At 37.3% G+C, this 24,470-nt stretch overlaps 2 protein-coding genes across 11 annotated transcripts in view; both read left to right on the top strand.

The window, feature by feature from the left end:
* The window catches only part of LOC122517140 (unconventional myosin-XVIIIa), a 38,337-nt gene extending 15,548 nt beyond the window's left edge, over positions 1-22,789 (top strand). For 4 of the 9 annotated variants that reach the window (XM_043635524.1, XM_043635525.1, XM_043635527.1 and 1 more), the window contains 21 exons: positions 749-937; positions 1,030-1,206; positions 1,330-1,530; positions 1,736-1,888; positions 1,993-2,576; positions 2,693-3,138; positions 3,220-3,382; positions 3,475-3,649; positions 4,346-4,504; positions 4,753-4,968; positions 14,584-14,712; positions 14,975-15,118; positions 15,325-15,414; positions 17,998-18,357; positions 18,455-18,609; positions 19,512-19,635; positions 19,736-20,190; positions 20,291-20,603; positions 20,701-20,964; positions 21,036-21,373; positions 21,703-22,789. In XM_043635524.1, coding sequence (XP_043491459.1) covers positions 749-937; positions 1,030-1,206; positions 1,330-1,530; positions 1,736-1,888; positions 1,993-2,576; positions 2,693-3,138; positions 3,220-3,382; positions 3,475-3,649; positions 4,346-4,504; positions 4,753-4,968; positions 14,584-14,712; positions 14,975-15,118; positions 15,325-15,414; positions 17,998-18,357; positions 18,455-18,609; positions 19,512-19,635; positions 19,736-20,190; positions 20,291-20,603; positions 20,701-20,964; positions 21,036-21,373; positions 21,703-21,709 — 4,842 coding nt within the window. In that variant the 3' untranslated portion in view covers positions 21,710-22,789. Of the gene's footprint in view, positions 1-748; positions 938-1,029; positions 1,207-1,329; positions 1,531-1,735; positions 1,889-1,992; positions 2,577-2,692; positions 3,139-3,219; positions 3,383-3,474; positions 3,650-4,345; positions 4,505-4,752; positions 4,969-14,583; positions 14,713-14,974; positions 15,119-15,324; positions 15,415-17,529; positions 17,807-17,997; positions 18,358-18,454; positions 18,610-19,511; positions 19,636-19,735; positions 20,191-20,290; positions 20,604-20,700; positions 20,965-21,035; positions 21,374-21,702 lie in introns of those variants that run through there. The other 5 variants (XM_043635529.1, XM_043635528.1, XM_043635530.1 and 2 more) reach the window with 5 other exon arrangements.
* On the top strand, positions 10,007-14,258 carry LOC122517146. Of its 2 annotated transcripts, none has more exons than XM_043635548.1 (2): positions 10,007-10,128; positions 11,771-14,258. In XM_043635548.1, the coding sequence occupies exon 2, from the start codon at positions 12,071-12,073 to the stop codon at positions 14,078-14,080; it is 2,010 nt and encodes a 669-aa protein (XP_043491483.1). In that variant the 5' UTR covers positions 10,007-10,128; positions 11,771-12,070; the 3' UTR covers positions 14,081-14,258. The 2 variants fall into 2 exon arrangements, with proteins under 2 accessions (XP_043491483.1, XP_043491482.1); XM_043635547.1 differs by having other exon boundaries at positions 10,007-10,536.
* Positions 22,790-24,470: the final 1,681 nt, after the last annotated feature.

The following is a 24,470-nucleotide window of genomic DNA, read 5'->3' as shown; positions in this document are numbered from 1 at the left end:
CGAGCCAAATTGGCGTCGTCGAATGACAACCGTCGTCGATAATAGGTTATTAGCGTCTGCATATTTGTAATGCATTGAGCGCATAATACGCGTTACTAACTTGCGTTAAAAATGAAATATACACAATATGTGTATATATGTTATGCGCGTGCACCCTAGTTATTTGCAACATAAGAAGAAATCGTTTCGTAATGGGAGTTCCGAAGCTTGCAATTCTGCTTGCAATTCGAGACCTGTCGATACCAGCAGGTCAATGTGCGCGTGGGTGTATCGTGTCCTCGCGAGTTCGATCGGTGAGTGCTCGATAGAAAAGCAGCGCGTGTGGGAAGATTGAGAGAAATGTCTTCGACGAGCGATTATCCCTCGTAGAGATTCCAACGTAATAGACGCTTCAAATTGTCAACACTTTTATAGCTTTCTTATCTTTGAAATTTCTCTTAGACGAATTTACGATTGACAAGAAGAATGTTCAAGAGAATGCGATAAGAGGACGAAAGAGATTGGATTTAATCGATAAATAGATCGTTATATTAATATGATTTTGTATGCGCAATACTTATTGCGAATTCGTTAAGAAAAGACCAAAATCGATATCGATGTACGACGTTGCATATTATTCTTATAATTGGTGCAATCATTTGATCGTATATCCTATTGTATATGCTAACACTAATGCGATATACTAATATGATATCTATATATAATAAGCTATTAGGTAATATTATGATGATAAGGTGTCCTTTTACAGGCGCGATCGGAAGAGCATCTAGCGCAGGAGCAGGCATGGCTAACTTCCGAAAGAATTTGGTTATTACATCGAGCCGGTTTTACTCCGGCAATGCGTTGTGGTCCAGCGGATCCAGACACTGGAAAGTTGCGAATATGTTTGACTACCTCCGGCGAGGAACTCCTCGTCGACGAGGAAGATGTCGAGAAGGTATCGATTCATTTCTGATAATATTATTGAATTTATTATTCACGCGTCAAAGAACAAAAATAATATTATTTTGATATTTATTATTTGGACAGGCTAACCCTCCACAATTTGATAAGGCCGAGGAATTGTCTCAATTGCGATTCCTCAATGAGTCCTCTGTTCTACACATACTGAGACAACGTTACGCTAGTAATTTGATTCACACCTATGCTGGCGACAGCATGCTTATCATAAATCCTGTGGCGCCATTGGCAATATATTCGGAGAAGGTACGTGTTATCGAATAACGTAGACGAATAACATAGAGTGGTTGGCATTCAATCGAAGAGCTTATTTGTTTATTTATTTGAAAATAATTTCCTCGATACTTTGATCCTTTAATCCGTTTTTAGGTCGCTCATATGTTTCGAGGTTGCAAGAGCGAAGATATGCCGCCTCACGTATATGCTATGGCACAGTCGGCGTACAGAGGGATGTTGGCGACTCGGAGAGATCACTCTCTCGTTTTTCTCGGTCGTAGCGGCGCCGGAAAAACTACAAATTTCAAGCACGCGCTGCATTACCTCGTACTCACTGCAGGCACTGTTAATAAGGTAGGTGTGAATGCTTGGATTACGAGCATTCTTCGAATATTTTATTTTTTATTTATCAAATCTCTCTGTCACTTTTTCATATTTCTTCTCTTTCTCTCTTTCTCTCTCTCTCTCTCTCTTCCTTTCTGTCTCTCTATCTCTCTCTCTCTCTCTCTCTTTCTCTCTTTCTCGCTCTCGCTCTCGCTCTCTCTCTTTCCCCCTCCAGATATTAACCATAGAGAAGTTGAATTCCTTGTTCACCGTACTTGAAGCCTTTGGAAACAGTCGGACGCATATGAATTCGAACGCAACGCGTTTTACGCAACTCTTTAGTCTGGACTTCGATCAGTCTGGACAAATTGCTTCGGCGTCGCTTCAGGTAAGATTAATTTGACTATTGTTTTATTATTATTATTATTATTACACGTAGAGAAGCGTGTTATAACAATCAAATAGAACATTCCAATAAATGGGCATTTTTAGGTGCTGCTTTTGGAAAAATCGAGAATAGGTAGAAGAGCGAACGGTGATCCAACATTTCATGCTATTTATCGTCTACTAGCAGGCGCAGAAGGTGCCCTAAGAAAAGAACTTCACTTGACGAATCTAGTCGCCGAGAACAATCCATTCGTCACACCTCTGCAAAAGCACGAGGACAAACAACGTGCCATGGTGGAGTTCAATCGTATCATCGCTGCTTTCAGGATATTAGGGGTTTCTGAGACCGATGAGAAAGTCATTTGGCTGGTACTAGCTGGGATTTACCATCTAAGCTGTGCCAGTGCAGTCAAGGCCGGTACAACGTCACAGAGTCGTTGGCAATTTGCGAGGGTGGAATGTGCAGAAAAAGCAGCTAATTTGTTGGGTACGTCGGTGGAGGAATTAAGTAGGATAATATTTTCCTGTAACGGAGGCGGCGCTGGTACACCAAACACTCCGAGGCCAGCTTTAAGAACGCCCAGTCCAACCGAACAAAGCAGAGATGTCACTGGACTCGATGCTCTCGAGGGTCTCCTTATCGGCCTTTACTCGGAAGTCTTTCATTGCGTTGCAGCCCTTATTAACAAGTAAGTTAAAAAACGACCCGTAATAATTGACTATCGATTGTACAATAGAAAGAGTCCAATGAAACGTAACTTTATTAAATTGGCATTTTTTTTTTTGTTGCATTGACCCAACACAGATCTATATCATCGTCGATGCACACGGTATCCTCTCTTTTGTTGTGCGACTCTCCTGGTTTTCAAAATCCCGCCTCGTGTGGCAGACAAACTGGAGCATGCTTCGAGGATCTCTGTCACAATTATCTGCAAGAACGTTTGCAATTACTTTTTCACCATACGACATTGGTAGCACCGAAAGATAGATACGTTCAGGAAAGTATCGACGTTGATTACGAGGATGATTACGACGAAGATGGAATTGGATCTCCGCAAAGTTTGGTCTCTCTTTTGGACAGGGCAAGTTCACAGAGTGCTACGATGTTACGTACGAGCCAAAGCGATTTAAGTGCTAGCAGACAAATGGAACGGAAAGGTTTACTTTGGTTGTTGGACGAGGAAACTGTTTGCCCCGGAGGTAGCGATGAAACTTTCTTGGATAGACTCTTTTCTTATTACGGAGACAGGGGTAAACATTTACTTAAAGGCTTTTATTTTCGATAAATAACCAGTCAATATCGTTTCATTTTTATCTTCCCTATTCGTACAGATCATCAGATGCTTTTGAGAAAGGCACCGGGCAACAATCAATTCGTCCTTCAACATTTGTTAGGTACTAATCCTGTTTTGTACACTGCAACTGGTTGGTTGAAGGCTACGCGAGAAAATTCCGTGGCCAAGAGTGCGATTACGATTCTCCAAGAGAGTTCGAGGTATTCTTCATGATGAAAACCAGTCATTTTTTAATCCCATTACATCCTACGCGTTTTCTATATGTGTTTTGTTATTCTTATTTTTTGTATAGGGAAGACGTTAGTGTGCTATTCGTAAGTGCACGAGGTGCTGGGGTCTCCGGTGCTCTGTGCGGTTCCATGCCCGGTTTGGAAGGGTCGCAATCCTTGAGAAGAGCTTCGAGTATCCGAAGAACATTCACGGCAGTTAAAAGGAAAAATGTTTGTTTGCAAGTGAAATTTACAGTTGTGAGTATATTCGTAATGAGTCTCACAATCAGAAGTATTCCTACCGTTCACTGTCAATTTAAAACAATCAATATTTTCTTCTAATACAAATTCTTATGCACAGAAACGTATTTTAGGATCGTTTAATTTTTAAATCGATATAAAGTTTACTGCGAGAAAGAGCATTTTGCGTAACTAAACTAAACTATTATTTCAAATTTACAGCGAGAGCGGATACGAATACTCCTGTGATTCGATCTACATCTACATATGTACATATATATATATCTATTTTTTTTTGTAAAAAAAAGAAAGAAAGATTCGTTTTACATTCGAACATTAAATAAATTATTTGGTTGTACAAGCACATTGTTAGTTTGCTTATCATCACATCATTCATTATAGTTATAAATCTGTTCGATTAGATTTTCTTCTCAGTGTCAAAGATCGACGCTATATCGCGAGATAAATACTTGTCTCGTTGCTTCATTAACGATGTTAACGGAGAAGCACGCTTCGTTGCTTGAAAATGTACTACGAAATATATTTGATTAATTGTCATCTATCATTTTTAGTGCTTCTTTTCGTTGGATTTATATGTTTATTCCGAGTAAGATAAAAATAAAGGCTAGAAATATTCACTTTTCTACGTGTTGTATTACGTTTATTCGCGAACAAAGCGTTGCAAATGAAATGAAAAGTTTACATTTATTTTAGGATGGCCTTATCGAGACCCTTCGTCGGACTCGACTGAAATTCATCCATTGCCTTCTACCGCAACATAATGCCGGTTGTACCGATAATAAGAGTTTATTATCTGTAAAATCTAATCAAAATGAAGATAGTGTTATAAACGTGCCTCTTTTACGATCACAGGTAAGCACAAAAAAGTATTACTTCGTTAGATATTTTAATATGTATATTTATGTGGATATTATGGAGATCCGAGCGAAGGACGGATTTTTCGTCACTTTTTGACGCAACGAATACGTTATCGGTGTAGCGAATAATTATGACGATATGGTTGGACAAAATCTCGCTTAATCACATATTACGTATATAAAAAAGATATACGTATTAGATATTGCATAATTGAATGGCTTACGTGAATGCACGTGTTCCAGATTCGCGGCAGTCAGATAATAGACGCTGTACGTTTACATAAGGTCGGCTTCCCAAAGTATATGGCCTTAGGCGAATTCAGGCGTCGATTTGCTTTATTATCCAGCGACGCGAATGCTCGACCTGGCAGCCCTGTTGCCGATGAACGTCGAGCGGTCGAGGACATGCTTCTAACCGTTGACGTTGATCCCGCCTCTTATCGCGTTGGCCAGAGTCAGGTGAGTACATATTCTTATCCTTCCGTTCATTATAATTACAAGGCAGAACAACAAATGCACCACCCTTTTTACCGCAAAATGATTGTCTTGTAAAAAAAGCTGATGGCAATTTTGCGATAGCTCCTCCATCATCGTCCTGTACTTCTCTATATCAGTTAAGCGTTAACGGTTAGGCTTTCACTAAGGACGAAAAGAGCCATTTAAATAGATATTCATAAGAGAAAACATGCCTGCATATTTTTCCATTCGCAAATCGTACAGTTGTCCGATCTTTTATATGGTCTTTTGAAATTACTCGAATTTTGGTTGTAAATTATTTAACGATTAGTTAACTTGCTCGCGTCTCTGTAAAGAAAATATCTAAAGGAAATATCTAAAGAAAATGGTGGGATTGAAAAGTATTCGAGCGAAAGATCGTATGCGAGATAGAAGGAGGTCGCACGCGCATTAGTCCTTTCGGAGTTTCGCCTGCGGAAATACTGGCATCGAGTCGCTTTCCAAAAGGTTGATGTACGCTCCTAGATCGTATTCGTACGGATGCCAAACGAGTCTTTGTTCTTTTCTATATACTATACTTATATAGGTATTGGCCGAATATACGTTTAGCCGAAATAAGTAGGCGTTTTTGGGAAAGTATATTGAGCAGCAATCGAAAGTAGTCAGTTGGCAAGCGTAAACCAACTCGTAAGCAGTTTAAGAGAATCCTAGTTTTGTGTGTGGGAAAGGTCTCTATGTAAATCCAGTTTGATGGAGGAGAAGTCGATAAACTAACTGCCGTGCGTGACCCGCGCTGGCTATTTAACGAGAGCACCGTCGCTGGCCGAGATTTCTTTTCCACTCGCAAGACTCCTCCAACCTAGATCACAATCTTTAACTAGCAGTCCAATTTTATCTGAATTATTCCTCCTACACTTGGGAACCACGACTCACATTTGTATTTATCTTAATAATAATCATTTACCGCGATAGCCTATAATGTTTTGCGTATTTATATATTTTATTCGTATCCATCTATCGATATAAACCAAAATGCAGCTTGGGTTACTTACTCGAATGCATGCACGCGATTGATCTTCGATCCTTCTTCGATCCTTCTTCGATCCTTCTTCTCTTCGTTTGATTTCACAGGTGGCCATGGCTACGGACTTTCGAGTTCTAAACTGGGACGACTTTCATGCAAACTTCTTCCTCTTTTATTTTACCTCGTCTCGTTCGTCAAATTTGATCGATGTTAACATTTATCGTTAAAAATACGATTTCTACGACGGTATTACTACTACCTATTACTCGTTTAACTTAGTCAATAAAAAAAAGAATAATTTCAATGGAATCTAATAAACTAAAAATAAAGATATTACATCAATATCAAGTCGCAGAAAAATAGTTCATTTGAACGTTTTTGTTTTTGAGTTTTCGATTATTAAAACGACTTGATTCAATTATTTGTACAATGTAGTTTCTTCGAAAGTGAAGTGTAACGAATTTCGAAAGTGTTACAAATTTCGATCAGTTCGACAGTCGTCTGAAATGCGATAGGGAAAGTTTTCAAGAGACGTTCGCTCTCTTTCGATTATTCTAATTGTCCTCGAGGAGGAAGCATCTACGTATAATAAGATAGATTCTCATGCGCTTATTTGAAATGAAAGTAACATATGTTGGTCCGAACGAAGATTATATCGTAAGAAAGAACGAAAAGAACGAAAAGAACGAAAAGAACGAATGAAATATACAATCTATACAATTGTATAACTTACAATTAGATAATAGTTAGTATATAGCGTTGATTAGTGTTACGCGCACGCGTGACACGCGTGCGATTTACGTTGGCAAAGAACTTGACTCCTGTTCAAGAGTACGAAAAAGGTCAACTTTCTCTTTGCATCAATTCGATAATGTTTCCGTTATCGAGCAAATGGTGAAACAGCGAACCTTCGCACATTCATTTTTCTTTTTTTTTAATAATATTAATATAATAATCATTTTTATTCACAAGTTAAACAAAGTACAAAGTTTAGCAACTTTTTCCAAGAATTTTCAACAATATACATTAGTTATTAAAATGATAAATATTGGTAGAGTATAGGATAGTAGTAGTAATACAGCGAACACCATGATTCGCTCTAAAAGTTTCCATCTCGTGGGCTGCATTCGCAACTTTTTGGTTATCAAACTGCACAAAAGTAGATGCGAATAACTCGAAGGAAGAAAAAAAGACGCGCGCGTTAGACTTTCTCATGGCCCACATTCGTGGCTCTGCACTTCACCTGACTTTCTGTTCGGCAGAACACATAAAATAATCTTCCATACTTGGCCCTATGATACACGAAAGTGCACTTTTATTTCTTAATGCGAAAACGAATAATCGAGAGTAAACTAGTTTAATTAGCGAGGAGTTATAACGAAGATTCTACTGCGATAGGGTAATATCAAAATGTCAATGCTTTATCTTTAATTTATCATTATTTTTACTATGTTGCACACCGTAGATTATGCTAATGTCTGTAAAAAAGAACTAGTATTTTGGCTCGCCAAAGTTTTAACTGACATGAGCGAGCAATTTACCGTCTCACTTGTTTTCCTCGAACTCGACATTTCTATGCGGCAAAATATAGGACCAAAAAATAAGGACTAATGACGAGACTATAGCTAGTCACAACGAGTCAAGACAAAGTTTATTTCTACGTATGGCTAGTTATCGTAACGACGTTAGCATATCGCATAGTTTTACGAGTCCCCCTGCGTATAGACCAATGACTTGCACACGATAACCTCATTTACGTTTTTTCGACGTTCTTTCGATGGATGATTGTCTTTCTATAATTATCATATTTGACGACATTTATTTTGATCTTTTATAAATTATAGAGTATATTATATTAACAGATATTAAAAGAAGGTAGCCCTTAGATAGTTAAAGCGTATTTCAAAGAATTCGATTCTCCAGGTATCCGGGGTAACCTTTCCGCAACGGAAGTGAGACCGCTGGTCGTACTCGCTCATGCCACTTTAGAATACGTGCTGTAGAATACGTATTGTATGTGCGTGGAAATATAAATGAAGAATATCATCATACGATACGCCGAAGCAGATATATATTATGGCGCCAGAGAGAAACGATTCCTCCTAAGATTGATTGAAAATATAAACACCTTTTTTTTAGAGATATAATTTAACTTGGGATAAGAATAAAGAAACACATATCTAATGAAAAATTTATTACTATTGTTATTATTTCTTCTCATAAGAGTATGTAAAAAAAAAGGAAATAATTAAAGGTATCTAAAAATTAGAGATCCTTCGAAGCTAATAAAACAATTAATTAATGATAGTTAATGAGCTAAAGATCGTTCGATATAGAAATTAAAAGGACCAAGTAATTTCCGTGTTAACGTTTTACTTGGAAAACGGTAACGACTACTAGTCATATCGCTCGTGTGTGCAACTTGTAAACTAGATACGAATCGAGAAACGCCATTGCTTATCCGAGCAAACGACGTGGTAGGTCAGGTTCGCACGATGAACGTATCAGAACGCACGAAGATCGAGATCGTGAAGCGTCTAAGTGACATGATTCTCCTATTGTTTTTTCTTTTATATTGATCGACATTTCATACGATTTCAACGTGACACAATGCGATACAAATAAATGGAGCTTTCGGCGGACATCTAAAGTTGGCACCTTGAGAGAGAGAGAGGTTTATATATAATATATTGAGACTCGAGGTACGTGCTACTCATTACTATGAGGAGGGCACCTATGATGGCCGAGAGAGACGAGTTTCTCACACGTACTGTTTTTCTTTGCCACTTTGAAAAAGAGGGGAAGCGGAAACGTCTCTGAGCAAACCAGCTAGCGAGTGCCGACTTTCGAGCTGGTTGTTGTTACCTTACCGAGTAATCGGCTTAGGGCTCGGATTCCTTCTTTCCACCCTGCCCCCGGTTCATTGCCGTAAGCTAGACGTTGTTACGGCTACCTTTCTCCTTCTTCTATTTCTTTTTACTTTTTCTTACTCGGTGCTTTTGTTTCTTTCTTTTTTGTAATCTTACCAAGAACGAACCAGAGATCCTCCATCATGAGACGTTTTTTTAGATCTCCCCTCTTTTCAACGAAAAACTTCAACCTCATCATAATTTAGTATTTTTCTTTTATTACGTTTCGTATAAATGATATCTTGGTATAATGCCTAATAGAAATGAATTCATTTGAATCCTCGTGAAAAATCGAAAGTTCTTGAGAATAAAATTGACGATTCAATAAGATATTGGTAGGAATCGTATTTATAGTAAGTTAAGGAAGTCTCTTTTCTCTCCATCTCCTTTCTCCGTTCCGTCGGAGTAGGCCAGCCGACGACGCATACTCGACGCGACGATGTTGACGACGGTGGACAAGAAGAAGACGAGAAGAAGACGAGAAGAAGACGAGAAGAATAAGCAGGGCAGGGCAAAAGCGGAGCGACTGTGATCGTATTCGATACGACACGATGCCACGATTTTTCCTCTCTATTATGTCCTCCTCGTAACCAGCTAGCATCGTCGACTTCCTACTTTCTTCTTCTCGAAATTTGACCAATTCAAGAGAAATCCTCGAGTTTTTACGTATTCCTTTGACATTCGATCGATTACTGTGCGCGAATGATTTTACTTTTTAATCTTATTTATGATCAAAGAAAAATCACATCTACGATAGTAAGTGTCTCGATGCATTTACGAAAAGGGAAAATTTCACGTTTATCCACGATTGGATTTCACAAAACTGTCTTATAGTTTTTCCTTGTCTCCGTGTCGTCTATCTTTGTAATCGTAGATCTCTGTAAATGAGAAAAGACACTGAGAGATATGCAATATGTTAAAAATAAAGAAAAAAGATAGTCCTCTCTTTCTTTCAATCTACACCTGACACTTATCCAATGTACACTTGTACTTCCTACAAGAAGAGTCATAACAATGAAGAAGAAGAGTAGAAAGAGGAAGAGAAAGATGAGGAGAAAGAAGAGGTAAAGGAAGAGTAGGAGTAGGAGGAGAAAGAGAAGATGAGGCCCCACTATTCGAGTCAGTCAGTCCTCCGCTGGTCATGCTCGCGATCGTTTTGCTCGCGATCGTTTTGCTCGCGATTTTGCTTATTTTGTGCTGTTCTTCTTCGATTTGAAACAAGTATTTCTGGTACCACGAGTGTTTTATCCTATTTTGTTTCATTATTTTTTTTACTAGAATAAATGCTAAAGGTCCTTTTATATATTTATTCATTTTTTTATTCGTGTTATTGGTGATTTGTAAATTTACATTTCACAAGAGCTTTGATATATCATCGACCTATCATTCTAATATATTTATTAATATTAAAAGTAATTTTAATTAATGTACCTGAAAAGTATATACAAGGATGAAATTGAAACATTATAAAATAACTTGGAGTATTGTACCAACTATATGACACCGAATATTACAGTTTCCAATTTAAATCTTGGCACGATAGTGTGAGTTGGTATGCGCTTAAACACCAACCGGTACTTTCGACTAATTTACTGTATGAATAAACTGTAATTCTAACTCGTTCGATTTACTCCAAAGGTGAAGTTCGAAGGGACAAATCGTTAATTATGTATCGTGTGTCCTACGTGAGCGTGCTATTTGAATAAGAATCGAAGAGAGAGAGAGAGAGAGAGATGGAGATGGAGAATCGTCGATTTCTTAATTAACCTACAAGAGAAAGGGAGAGAGAGAGAGAGAGAGAGAGAGAAAGAAAGTCTGTGACCACCGGTACCTGTTTGCTTCGATAACGGTAAACATCATCGAGCTCTGGGTAAAGTACCTGCCGGACCACTAGTAACGTCTCTGTAGTAGTATTTGTAAGTGCAAATACAACGAGATTAAATATGCATATTTATATCTTATCAAATCTATGTTTCGCAAAATCGATGAAAAAACTAGTCATTGAAATATAAGTCGTTTAGGATGAATATTCGGAATCTCTAAAAATCAAGATTTTGTAGACTAAAATGAAAAAATATCAATTATCGAAGAGAAAGTACAATATTTTAGTTTGAATATGTTTTTTTTAACGTCAGTAACATCAATCTAATTAATTAGACTAAGGAAGGTAAGGTGTTATCGCGAAAAGGCTCGTTAATGAAGATTATAGTGCACTGACGTAGCTCTGCTGAATGCAATTCGAAGAATAACGATGGTCCTTTCAAGTACCTCTGTGATAGCTTAGCTTCTCCGCAGCCTAATTGTAAGAGTTTATTAATGTCTGATAATTAACGTAAATACGAAACTTTCCGAAATTATAGTTCTAGTGGTTTAGATAAATCGATACTTTGTTCAACACGTTTACGTGAAAAGATTCTTGAAAAATACGATCGACCCATACGATCAGCACTATAATAATCATAAACAATTGTGATAAATATAGTATCACGAGACGAGTATCTTAAACAGTACGAACGCGTTCAATTTTAGATACGTCCAAATCCATATATTTTTTGAATAAATATAGAAATTCATATTATATAAAGAAGTAGCTGTTTTATTCACATGCAAAGAAATACAAACTGTTGGTTGAATGAAAATGATAAGCGGGTATTGAAACGATGTCTGGCTGCATCTTGCCGAGCGCAAAGATCCTTGCAACCGGCTTGAAGATAATCGCTCGCTCTCGCTCTCTCTTTCTCTCTCTCTCTCTCTCTCTCTCTCTCTCTCTCTCTCTCTCGTTTACTCCCTCCCTTCTTATTTCCCTTTCTCTCTATATCATGTATCTCCTTCCGTTACGTCTCCGTTTCTCATCGAGCTCACCTTTATGCAGCTTTTATGGCACTTAAGTTAGTCTCGGCTTGTTCGTGGAAGAATCTTTCCTTCGCTCGATCAATTTTTCAAAATATACGAACGTTTAAGAAATTGATATAGTAGAAATAAAATAAAAGAGATAAGAAATAACCCGATATGATAACCGCGTTGGAGAAGATTAATTCAAAGGAAGAAAGTAAGCAATGGAATTCAACGGACCAAGAGTAAGACCGGTTTATCAGTGATAAGAAAAAAACATTCGAAATAAAAGTGAATTCTGACGAGTTTTTTTTATATCTCAAACATCGCATTGTTCAAAATGTTAGACAACGCTACAAAGTGGATGAGTAGTGGGAGCTCGCGATTGCTCAAGGCCAAAAGTAGTCCAAATATTTCTAAGATGTCACCGGGTTACAACAGAGAAGCAAATTTACGATCGAAAAATCCATCTCGGTCGAACGACTCGACTTCGATGAATAGTAATAATAAGATAACGTCTCGAATCAATCGTTCAACTTCGAGGACACCTGGCAAAGGTGAGCAGACAACCTCACACCGGGTTGCTTCATCAACGAGTTGTGATTCATTGAAAACTAGAGAACCGATCTTGAACAAGAATCGCCGAGGAATTTCAGAAAGTCAGAAAAATGATAAAAAAAAGATATTAGTCAAAACAACTTTGTCATCATCCTCTTCCTGTACCATATTGGAAGACAGGAGTCTTTTGAAGAAGGGACTCACTTATGCACCTGCTAAATTACCGAAGAAACCGGAAGTTTTGAGGAAGAATCTAGATCGTTCGATCAGTTTGTTAAACGTTCCGAAAGAGATAAGTTCCTTGGTTCTTCGGGAGCCTAGCGAGAAGAATATGAAAGATGAAGGAACAAAAAAGAGACAAAGTATGAATAGATCGATCAGCATGTGGAATGTTCGGTCGAGCTCGAAGATGGAGGCTTGTAGCAATAATCAATCCAGGAAGAGTATGCCATCGAGTACGACGTTGTGCTCAAAACCAAGCAAAATACCACTTTTAGCTGGTAGAATATCCAACTTGGGTCGATCTCTCGCCGATCTATCGCAGGTGGATCGCAGCGGAGAGTCGACACTTTTTCGGTTTACGAAAACGAACGTTGTTGTCGACGTTGAGCAGGATCTCGATCGTTCCATCGACGAACGTATTTACGAGAATTGTCGCGAGACGATCGGTGACAAAGTTTTACCCAAAGAGCAGTCTTCTTTTTCTCGCATCGGGAGAAATCTGGAGGAGCGGGCGGCTCGTTTAATGGCTCAACTGGACGATGACGAAAATGGCGACCAAATTGGCGAACCAAATGGCGACCAAATTGGCGAACCAAATGGCGACCAACATGGCGACCAACATGGCGACGAGCCAACGACCAGAGAAGAGCAAATCAAAAAAACAGTCGATTCTGTCGATCGAGTCGATGGTGTCGATGGTATCGATGGTTTCGATGCTATCGATGCTATCGATGATATGGAAAACAACAACGAAAAGACCAATTCAAAAAATAACGATACAAAGTTATCCGAGAATAATGAAAAGAAAATGGAAGAAACAAGGATCGAGAAAGAAAATTTGGGAAATATACAAGAACTCAGATGTAACTGGGAACGACAGGCAAGAGAAGATATTCATGTAGAAAAAGAAGAAACGAAAAAGATCCAAGTTTCGAATGGTACTCCGGATAGTAAAAGAAAGCTTTTAGGCAAGAGAACGAAAGAGATTGAACAATTGGTTAATTTCTTTAACTGTAAAAACGCTCAATCTACTACGCCGAGAAGCGAAAACTTGCGAGATTCATGGATCAAGTCGAAAAACAATGTCGTACCGCCGAGTTATTCCTCGATAGAGTCAAGCCTGAAAAAAACAACGAAAGAATCAAAGAATGCTAATGAATACAATGGGTACGTGTCGGATGGTAATTGTTCGGAAGATAGTGGACATATAAGCAACGAGAATGACGTTGAGTGGAAAGATGGTGGTCGGAGTGAACAAATCCGGAATAGCTTCGAGATCACTCCTAACGAAGAAGATCGCGCCATAGAAGTATTTGATTCTTCTGCGGATAATGTACGTAGATTCGTTCGTTCGGGGAAAAAGGAAGTAGTTATGGTTAGCGGAAATAGTCCTTTGGCATCCAGCATCGGAGCTAGTAGCATTAATAGTTGCAAAGAACATATGCCCAAAGCCATTAGTGGATACGAAATATCCAGAGATTCTTGGAAAACTCCCAGATCTACATATTCGACTGGGTCCATCGTTGCGAGACAGGTCTGTCAGCTCACTATCTCATCGTATACTCGGTAACGCTCGCTAATTACTTCGAACAATTCGAATTAGATCAATTTAAAACGTATAAACTCGATTATATATCGCCTAGGGGATGATCATAACAGCGCGAACCTAAGCATATTTTGTTCTTTCTTATTGAAGTTATTTTACGAGTAAATCATTTTACGAGTCACATAAATTCTTGCCTTGGCAAATTCCCTATGTACGAGATCATTTATTTTATATTACGAAATATCTTTTTTTCACAAAATGTTAGCTATTTCTCTTGCATTTGTTGTTAACATACATAAATTAATATATATTAGGCGTTTATTTGATGCTGATACTTTGCGGTCAATAAAAAATTAGATATATACAATTTCTTATAATTTAATCTTATCTTTTTTATTTACTACACCGATATTTAGTTAATTTTCGTAAAAGCAAGTCTCGTTGATTACTTATTATCCAACACACTATGATTTAATGATTATTAACTCAAATGAAAAGGTCTTACTCTTGTTTTACTTTTCATACAGATATTCTTCAGATCTGGGACTTTAGAAAGATTAGAAGCTCAGAGAGACGAGAAGCTCACGGGACATATAATTCTCCTTCAAGCTCGATGCAGAGGCTACCTTGCTCGTCGAAAACTTAACACATTGAAGGTAATTAGCGATTTCTAATCTTCTTGTTAATATATTACTCCGGTAGATATATGACACTGGTGTAGTCAGTAGTTAGTAATACTTTTTAAATGATAATAGTTAAACAAAATAACTTGAAAAACTAATTTTTTTTTTTGAAATAGAAGAGACAGGACATCGTTGTTGATCTTGACCTATAATTTATCGAGAAATATATACGTTTTTAACGTTCAGTAATTTCTCATTTACATAATAGGATAAAATGTTGCTTATCTTTCAACAGCTGCAAGACCTCGCAGTGAGATGTATTCAAAGGAATGTAAGGAAGCTGATGTCGGTAAGAGAATGGCCATGGTGGAGATTATACGTGAAAGTCGCGCCTCTTTTAAATGTTCATCGAACCGAGGATCAGCTAAAGGCGAGAACGGTAAGAAAAAATGCTAATCATGTTGTATGTGAGTAGGCTCATTCTTCAAACATCTGCCTTAAGTAATGTCTCATTGGCAAATATATGCATGTGTATGTTGGCATACACATTTGTATTATCTTTTCGATGATTTTAATAATAATATAATTATATAAATATTAATCTAATCGATTTTTAGTATACTTTTCGTTTTATTTCATCAATAGGAAGAACTGGAGGTTCTTCGGGCGAAAGTCGAAAGACTGGAACAGGAACGGAATCATTTAAAACACGATAACGATAAACTCGAGGCAAAGGTGAGTAAGATTTTCCCAAGTTTTACCTAGATAAATTATTCATCATACTATTGTCAGAAGCATACTCGAAAATTCCATGATTGTTACTATAGGTTTACTTCATATTTTCACTTTCACCACTCCTTGACTAATCTCAAAGCGTTTGTTAATGAAGATGTTAACGGATTCGAAGTAATAATCTTTCTTTCATACTGCAGGTTTAGCTTAGTGAAAACTGTCTGCGAATCGTATAATTAGGTTAATTGTACGCTCCGATGCGTGCTACTATAATATATGCCAGTCTCGCGGATTGGATTAAAAGTCCAAGTAAAGGAGGTTTACGAATGAACGGATCGAGTCTCGGTACGACTCTCGGTACGACTCTCGGTACGACGACTCAGTTATGACCCAAATAAATCTAGACGTCGATACTATAATATTGTTCTAATGAGTCGTTTAACGCACAATATTTCAAACTGACATGAGTTTCACTTTATAATCTAAATTTCAAGTCTAAAAATATCTAATAGTAAAATAGGTACACTGTGGTAATATAGGAAAATATTGAGGATAATATAAGATGACGATTGTTAGCACATCTAATTCAAAGTTTATTCGTTCTTCGATTACAAAGAACGCACAAAATTTGAACACAGAATGCTCGTGTTGGAATCAAAACCGGAGCAAATACAAAAGTTAAATACAAATTACAGAGGTTTGCTACATTTTCATAAACGGAAACACGTGTTTCGTGTACCGTCAAACGCCCACCCTCGAAGATACTAACAAAAGTTTGTATAATGTTGCCAGAAATTCGTTTATTCGAGAAATCTAGGAGAAGACGAAACGATCCGTAAAAAATCGTATTGTTAGGCCTACCTCCTAAGGTTGCTGGTAATGTGGTCATTTGAATTTTGCATGCTTTTATTTGATCAATGAATTTTAATAAATAAACCTAATAAGTTTCTCTTTTCCCAGAGAGAAGGGGGTATATTTAGCAGTTGTTCAAATCCACTTATTTGTCTATTATAGGAGTATTTTTGTAAGATTTATTGTTAACGTTAAACGCGAATCGGCTCGAACACGATCGACTTTCAGATTCTTTTCTCACGAATCCCCGAAGAGAAGTTGGCGAATAGCCAGAAATTCGGCTCGCTCACGTTTTCATCTTCTTCTTCCTTGCTCGTTCGTTTGCTCTTTCACTTAGAATAACTCGGAGGTGACCGCCGCCACCCCGGACGCCGCGTATTTTCTCTCTCTCTCTCTCTCTCTCTCTCTGCGAATCGGCTGACCCAGGAAGAGGCCAGTCGCACCGTGACGCTTTCTCGATACGGGCGTTGTAGTAGTGTCGTTGGACGTTACGCAATTCGCTGAACGAGATGCGACTCTTCGACACGTAATCGAACGATCGAGCAACATTTTTCTAGCTAAAACAATATGCAAAGACGGAAACGGCAAGCTTCATTCTAATCCTTTGTCAACGGTCAGCTAGTTTGGAGAAAGAAGAGCGTGTCATAATACCATCGTCATGCTGTCGGTACCATCGTCAGCATTTTCGGAAAGCATGACACCAAAGAGTAACAATTTGCTCGAATCTAATATTGATGGGTTATCGGAGGACAAGAAAGATGACTCGATTGGAAGACATATGGTAAATTGTCCGAGTTCCAGTAAGAGTCTTGAAAATTTAACAAGGAGGCCTCCATTACCACCAATCGTCAATTATATGAAACGATCAAATAGTAGATTACAACAAGGTGGTACTTTAAACACGAGCATGAGCACGAGCACGAGAAGTCCGTCACCATCTAGTAGCCTTTCATCTAGTTTATCCTATCGCGCTAGATCGGCCACCAGGTCGGCCACTAGGTCGCCTTCGTTAACTTCCTCCAGAGCTTACTCCCGCTTAGACTCATCAAAGTCACTTCCTCTAGCACCCCGTCGAACGTTTCCACGTGAAAGTAGCGTGGTTTCTTTGGTCAACGAGGATGTTGCCTTGAAAGAGCAAGCACCTGTCGTCTTTGATGCTAGCCTTAACTTTGTTCTGAGTTGTGATAAGCAACGAGTCAGACAATCATTTAGACCTATGGCTTCTCACCTTGAACCTGCTACAGCTTCTTCCTATCTTTCTAACAGAATATCACAATTTCTTAAAAGAACTGATCATATCATGGACGAATGGCGAAGTCTTGGTCATAAGGAGGATTTGGATGAAAATTGTGCCTCTGTCTCCAATAATTTACGAGACACTTCGAGACCGTTCATGGGAAGAAGTCAGAGCGCTACGAATATTATGATCAAAGGGTATCAATACTTTAGTAGATCTACTAGCAGGACTAAGAATCTCTCCTCGAGACAAAGTATTTCTAGGGCTTCGGAAGATAGGACACTGTCAGATGGTCCTGGGAATGAGGTATTTTAGAATAGTCCAATTTCATTGTTACAAACGAAAGCCTCTTGAATTTCATTTAATTAGGAATTGCGATCATTTAGAAGTCATTATTTGCGATTATATGATCAGATATCTGTTTATTTATTTTAAATGAATGCATATTTTGTATAATACCATTACAAATATAATACTATTATTTCTTTTGATTGCAGCTGAGCGAAATGACGGCTGATTTTGCGGAAGAACATTCGACATCCACTTTGGCAGCCGAAAGAATCGACGCCGAAACGTCGGAACGTTTGAGATTGGAACGAGAACTTCAGGATGTTACCGAAGCCAATAAGAATCTTCAGCAGACTACCGAAAGACTTGAAATGGAATTATTGTACGCAAGAGCAGCTGATTTAAACGGCGTTGCGTCGGATGGGGAAGATGGCGAAGATGGTGGTGTCTATAAACAACGCTACGAACATGCTGTCCGTGAACTCGAATTTACTAAGAGAAAGATGGCTCAACAGCACGAGGACGACCTCGAGCAATTGGTTGGTTTGAAGAAGCAACTGGAGAAGAAGGTACGTTTCCGCATCGTTTTCGCATCTTTTTCACTCTAACTAATGATAATTTACATCCATTACATTCTCATCCGAGTCTTTTTGCTTTTATTCTCAGCTGGCCGATGCCTATGAAGAAGTCGAAGAACAACGTCAGGTCGTAGGTCAATGGAAACGCCGAGTTCAAAAGTTAAACGGCGAAATGCATGATCTAAGATTGCTCTTGGAAGAGCAAACTGCTAGAAACAACCTTTTGGAGAAGAAACAACGCAAGTGAGTTATAGCCTGGCTTATTCGCGAGTTTTTCATCAATCTGAAAACGATCCTGATTCTGAACGACGAATTAGTTATGTTTCACTTTTCATAAATGATTCTAATAGTTTGGCAATAGCAATGAATATGTGTCATATATCATGACGATTATAATTAGTAACAGCAACCTGATGCTAGTTACAAGACCGGAATTGAAATGTAATTGTAAATTGTCCCGAATCTACTTAGTAGAATTTTCTCAAACTCGGAAAGCTGAGAAAAAGTTTGAGAACTTGCCTATCTGGGTTTCTCGCTGGATGCGCTTCGTTCTCGGTCTCGCTTTCATCAGTTTCGTTTTCTGTCTGAAGAAAAACGACGACTAAGACGATTACTATTGGGAGGTGGCTCGCTCTATTCTCATTTCTTCCGTAGCAACAAGTGTTTCTGGCTTGACGCCAGGCCACCAGTAGCGCCTTCAGGCCAGACATCCTTGCCAAACTTTTACATCCTATGGCTATACGTGTGGCTACACGTGTGGCTATACGTCTGGCTATAAATCGCGACGGGTTTATCGTCAAAATAGTCAGATACATCGATTATCCTAAATTCAAAGACATATTCTCCAAACGTTTTCTCGTTGTTGTCTTTCAGTATTTTAATCCTTTTATCGATTTTCCTCTATTTCCTCCAGTCACCTAATAATAATGCCAATTTGATACGTGATACTACTTTGCTGATAATTCGAAGAAACTATAGATATAAACATGGCCAAATATTTATCAATAAGAAAAATAAGTTGATATGCTAAGAAAAAGAAAAACCTTTTCATATCGACCACTAGTTTGTGTCTCCTTAAATGAGATTTATATGATTAACACATGCTTTAATCCAAGATTCGATGAATTTATTTTGTTCTCTTTTAGATTTGATTCGGAAACGCAAAATTTGATGAACGATCTTAGACAAGAAAAGGCTCAACGAGAGAGATTGGCGAGAGAAAAAGAAATCGCAATTGCTGAGAAGTTTACGATAGAGCAAAACTTGAGTGTGAGTATCGTATCAACTAAGTACGTACTGATGATGTACGTACTGATGATGTACGTACGTAAATAAAAATGAATTTATTTGATTTTGATCATTTTTTAAGGACGCAAAATTAGAAATCGAATTGAAAGAAGAACGACTTCGTACGTTAAGTCAGGAATTGGAAGAATTAACGTTTGGTGGTAAAACAGAAGAAGAGGTTGCTCAATTAAAGAAAGCAAAGCACGAGTTAGAAAAACGGTCAAAGGATCAAGAGGAAGAATTAGACGATTTGGCTGGACAAGTACAACTGCTTGAACAGGCAAAATTGAGACTCGAGATGAGTATAGAACAGCAACGTAAAGAGATGCGGAAGGAGATGCAGCAACGTGACGAAGAGTTGGAAGATGTACGTGGGAACGCGCTCAAAAAGGTAAAGGCCTTGGAATCTCAGTTGGAGAACGAGCACGAGGAACGAACGATACTTCTTCGCGAGAAACACGAATTGGAACGACGATTGGTAGCCATAGAAGAACAGGATAGGGCCGATCGTGCCGCGGATGCCGAAACGACGCAAAGGTGATTAATTATCTTACAATTTAGTTTACCTTATCGTTCCAGTTAAACCGTTTATTTCAATACAATAAACAATTACATTCGTTCTTTCTTATTTGTAAAGATTAAAAAGAGACTTAAAGAGGACACGAGCATTGCTAAGAGATGCCCAAACAATGCTGGAAAGATCGAAAGGAGATTCGACTGGTAAAGCAGCTTTAAGACAATTAAAGAACCAATTGGAAGACGCCGAATGTGCCAGAGCAGCGGCTGCCAAAGCTAAACAAGCTTTAGAACAGGAGTTGAACGAAACGCAAGCTACTTTGGAGGAAGCTACTAGACAACGTTCCGAAGCCGAGGATCGTGCTAATGCCGCTAATCGCGAACGATCCGAGCTTCTCTCTCAACTCGAGGAAAATGAGGAAGAACTCGCTGAAGTAAGTATGCTCTTTTTAATAGAAAATTCTTCAAATATTCATTTCTTATTAGATATTATTATATCTATATATGTTATTTCTTTTTTTCTTTTTTAAGGTATTAAAAAAGTATCGAGCTGCCGTTCAACAAGTTTCCCTAGAGCAGACACAATTGCAAGAGGCTCAGGTGCAGATAGCAGCTCTAGAAGCAGAAAAATCATCGTTGAAAGATCAGTTATCAGAATTGAGTCAACGATTGGAATCCGTAGAACAACTCGGTGATCCAACTGCAAATAGTCTTGCTACGAGACGATTAGAGTTTCGCACTAAGGAACTGGAAAGTAAATTAGAACTTGAACAAACAACGAGAGCTCGTTTAGAGGTTATTATTTTTAATCATCTAAATAATATTTCACAGTGAATTATAAATTAAAGCTCGTTATTTTCTCCTAGACTCAAATAGCACGACTTAAGGAGAGCGTTGAGAAGCTTCAAACTGAAACGGCTTTGCTGAGAACAAAAGAACAAACGGCACAAGACACAACAAGAAGATTGCAAAGATCGTTGCGAGACGCTCGTGAAGAAGCGAGTTCCGCTTTAGCTCGCGAGCAAGAAGCGACGCGTGCTAGACGCGAGCTAGAAAAATCTCTAGAGGCTGCTGAAGCTGAAACTAAGCTCGCTCGGGATGATCTGAGATTAGCGCTTCAAAGAATAGACGATTTGCAAAGTGCTATACAGGGTGAACTCGACTTAGATTGTAGCGAAGAAGCGACCAGTGAAAACAGCGACAGGTTGGATTTAATCGATAAAAATACGACCGTCTTCATTTTAATATACCTATACATATAATAATACTTATATTTTATTTGGACGAGTCATTTTTCAATATTCAAAATGTTCAAAATTATGTGGAATACGCGTAAACTGAACTATCTTTTCAATTACTTATCACCAATAATAAACATTTTCTTTCGTTTTTTCCATGATTTTGCACAAGTAATTGAATACAAGTAATTCGTTAACTTACGAATTTTCAAACATGAATAACTTGTCCAAATGATGCATCTTATATAGAAAAGCATTCCTTGCATTTTTTTTCTTATATTAATTTTTTTTCCAGCGATTGATCCAGAGCAACATCGGACTTAGAGTCCGAAAAAGATGAAGAAGAACCCGTCGTACCAAAAGGAGCATCATCATCTAATGAAACAGCGATCGAAGAAAATTGTCCTAACGAGTTTTTAGACACACGAACGAAGGCTCATTGTGAATAAAATAAATTCAAACACCGTCGTAGATGGAAAAATAAAATATCAAAGAAAGGAAACTTTAATCTATCGTACACACGTATATATGGATATATATATATATATATATCCTCGTGTTTTCTATGCTGACATATGACTAAAAAAAAAGAAGTCGATTGCCGCATTAAAGTGTCTAAAATATTATTTTCGTCGTAATAGCAAATAAAATGATCGAAAGGGAATCAAAAATAGGCGAAACACTCGAAACAGTGATTCGCCTTATGTAATAAAATTAAGATACAAAGAGAGAACAAAAAATCCGTATCGTTAATAATTAAGATGCGAAAAAAGTTTTAAGCGAACAAGAATCAACAATTTTTACAAATTCTCTCGCAGCTTATCCAATAACGATAGCAGCGAATAGGTGCTAAACTATTAAAAATTTATGATACCTATAATACTTTTACGTCGCGGTTAAACGTATCTTTTTCTTCTTTTCATTCTACTCGTCTCTTAATTTTCTTTTTTTCTTCTTGTTCGCGCATAATTGGTGCTACTTTGCCCGACTATAGTCTTCTATACGAACGAATGGTATCGTTCTTTCTGTCTTCCAAGCGAAATCTAATATCTTTTTATTTCTGAGACTTTCAATACTATTGTCAGATGGCAAAGTGCATGGAATTTTGAAGAATATACCTCAGAGCATCTTTTTAATTAGAGAATAATTGTCACACGGAATAACACACACACAAATTTAAATACACATACATATTATATATCTTACCACATGCTTTCCGCATGAACGCGAGTTTGCAAATCTGGATCACGTTTTTACCGTGTTTTGTTTGTATAGAAAGACAAAAAGAACAAACAGCCACGACTCAAGTTGGTTCTTTGATTTCATGTAAGAACTCTCGTGTAACTTATTGCTTTGTAAAATGCAAATCTCTTATTTAATTATATCGATGTCTATCATTCATTTCACTTGTCAACCTGTTTGTTAAATTTTTACGAAAAAAGCTTAAAACATCTTTAAAATGTATTTTTAAAATATTTTCAATATTTTTACATTATACAAGATTATTATATATGCAGGATATTTACATTCTGCATAGATAGATAGGTATATTTTATATTATAATTATATATTCTATTCACAATATTGCGTTCTCTCTCCTTTTTTTTTTTCTTTCTTTTTTCTTTTTTACGGGCCAATATTGAAATATGTTTCAATGAACCCCTAAAATGGCGCTCCAATTACACGATTCGGAAACGTTCCTATAGCGTGTTAATGGCAGTTCGATAGCGTATCAATGGCGGTTCGAAATCATATCAAGATGGCGTTGCAATGACGCAGGAATCAACTGAAAAGCACTGGCGCAATAATTGCCTTACAAGATATAATATATTAATATATAATAATTAACTTTTGTGTTGTAAATATACATACACAGTGAGTATCTCTAAAAATCATACACCGTTACGCTTACTAAATTTTTACATGGAAACTATTGTTATAGTGTGTTTAGGATAAAGAAAAATTACAATTAAATACTAAATATATGTAATTTTACAGTATTACATATTTAATGAGTTTAACTTGAAAGCTATATTAAAAAAAGGTGAATCAAACAAAAATGAAAATAATGTATTGAAAACGTCGATAATAAAAATTGTACACGCTGGTATAATTGTAAAAAAAAGGGAGGAAACTCGGTTTTTTTATATCAATGCTGAAAAGTTCTGAGTCTAGCATGTGGCCACATTTTTGAGATAAAAATTTTTGTCATGATTTTTTCAACGTTCCGTCTGGATTGTTTCTTACTTACAATTAGAGACGAAATAAAAACAAAAGTATTACTTATTTATTAAAAGAATTGAACTGCGTCTACTACGTATAGGAGAGCTGAAAAGTGCAGAGCCTATCATGCAGAGGGGTGCAAATTTTTGTCGCGATTTTTGAAAAATAGCATCAAGATGTTTTCATATTTACACGGAACAAATGGAAGTAATACTTATATACAATCGAAAAGTACTGTGTCTAATACATGTAAAAAGGCTGAAAAAAAGGCTGTAGATAATCTATTTATAAGTATATTTATGATTTTATTTTTCAATTATTTCTTATTAAAACTTTTATGATCTTATATTATTATGCTAATTACTTCTGCTAAAACAATTAGTTTATTATTGCTATGAATAAATATCTCTTAAGAGTATTATCATATTTCTTTTCTACTTATGCAAGATTATTGAAATTACCTTTAATAGGTTCCATCTCAAATTATATCTCGTCATTGAAGCTGCATTCGATTCAATTAATATTTCACAATAAATCTCTCCGACAGTAGGCAAACATTCGTGGTAAGTAACCATAAGATCTTCTTGGTCGGTAAATCGTATTATCGACTGTCGGTTTTTGTAAAAGTAGAACACTGCAATTACCAAATGTCTATATTATATATACTTATTACTTATATGATACTTATTAACATACTTTGAATATTAAATAATTTTAGCATTAAAAAGTTGACATAGAATCTCAATAGCTGAACACGTTAGAAAATATTTTTTAATTACCTGAGATTAACGGGACGGACGACGTAGCATCCGTCCGATCTCCAGCACCGACGCCGCGAAA

This window comes from Polistes fuscatus, unplaced genomic scaffold (assembly GCF_010416935.1).
Source record: "Polistes fuscatus isolate 324 unplaced genomic scaffold, CU_Pfus_HIC Scaffold2, whole genome shotgun sequence".
Classification (NCBI taxonomy): Eukaryota; Metazoa; Arthropoda; class Insecta; order Hymenoptera; family Vespidae; genus Polistes; species Polistes fuscatus.
Note: the sequence above shows the minus strand (reverse complement) of the source record. Positions and strands in the feature narration are given on the sequence as shown.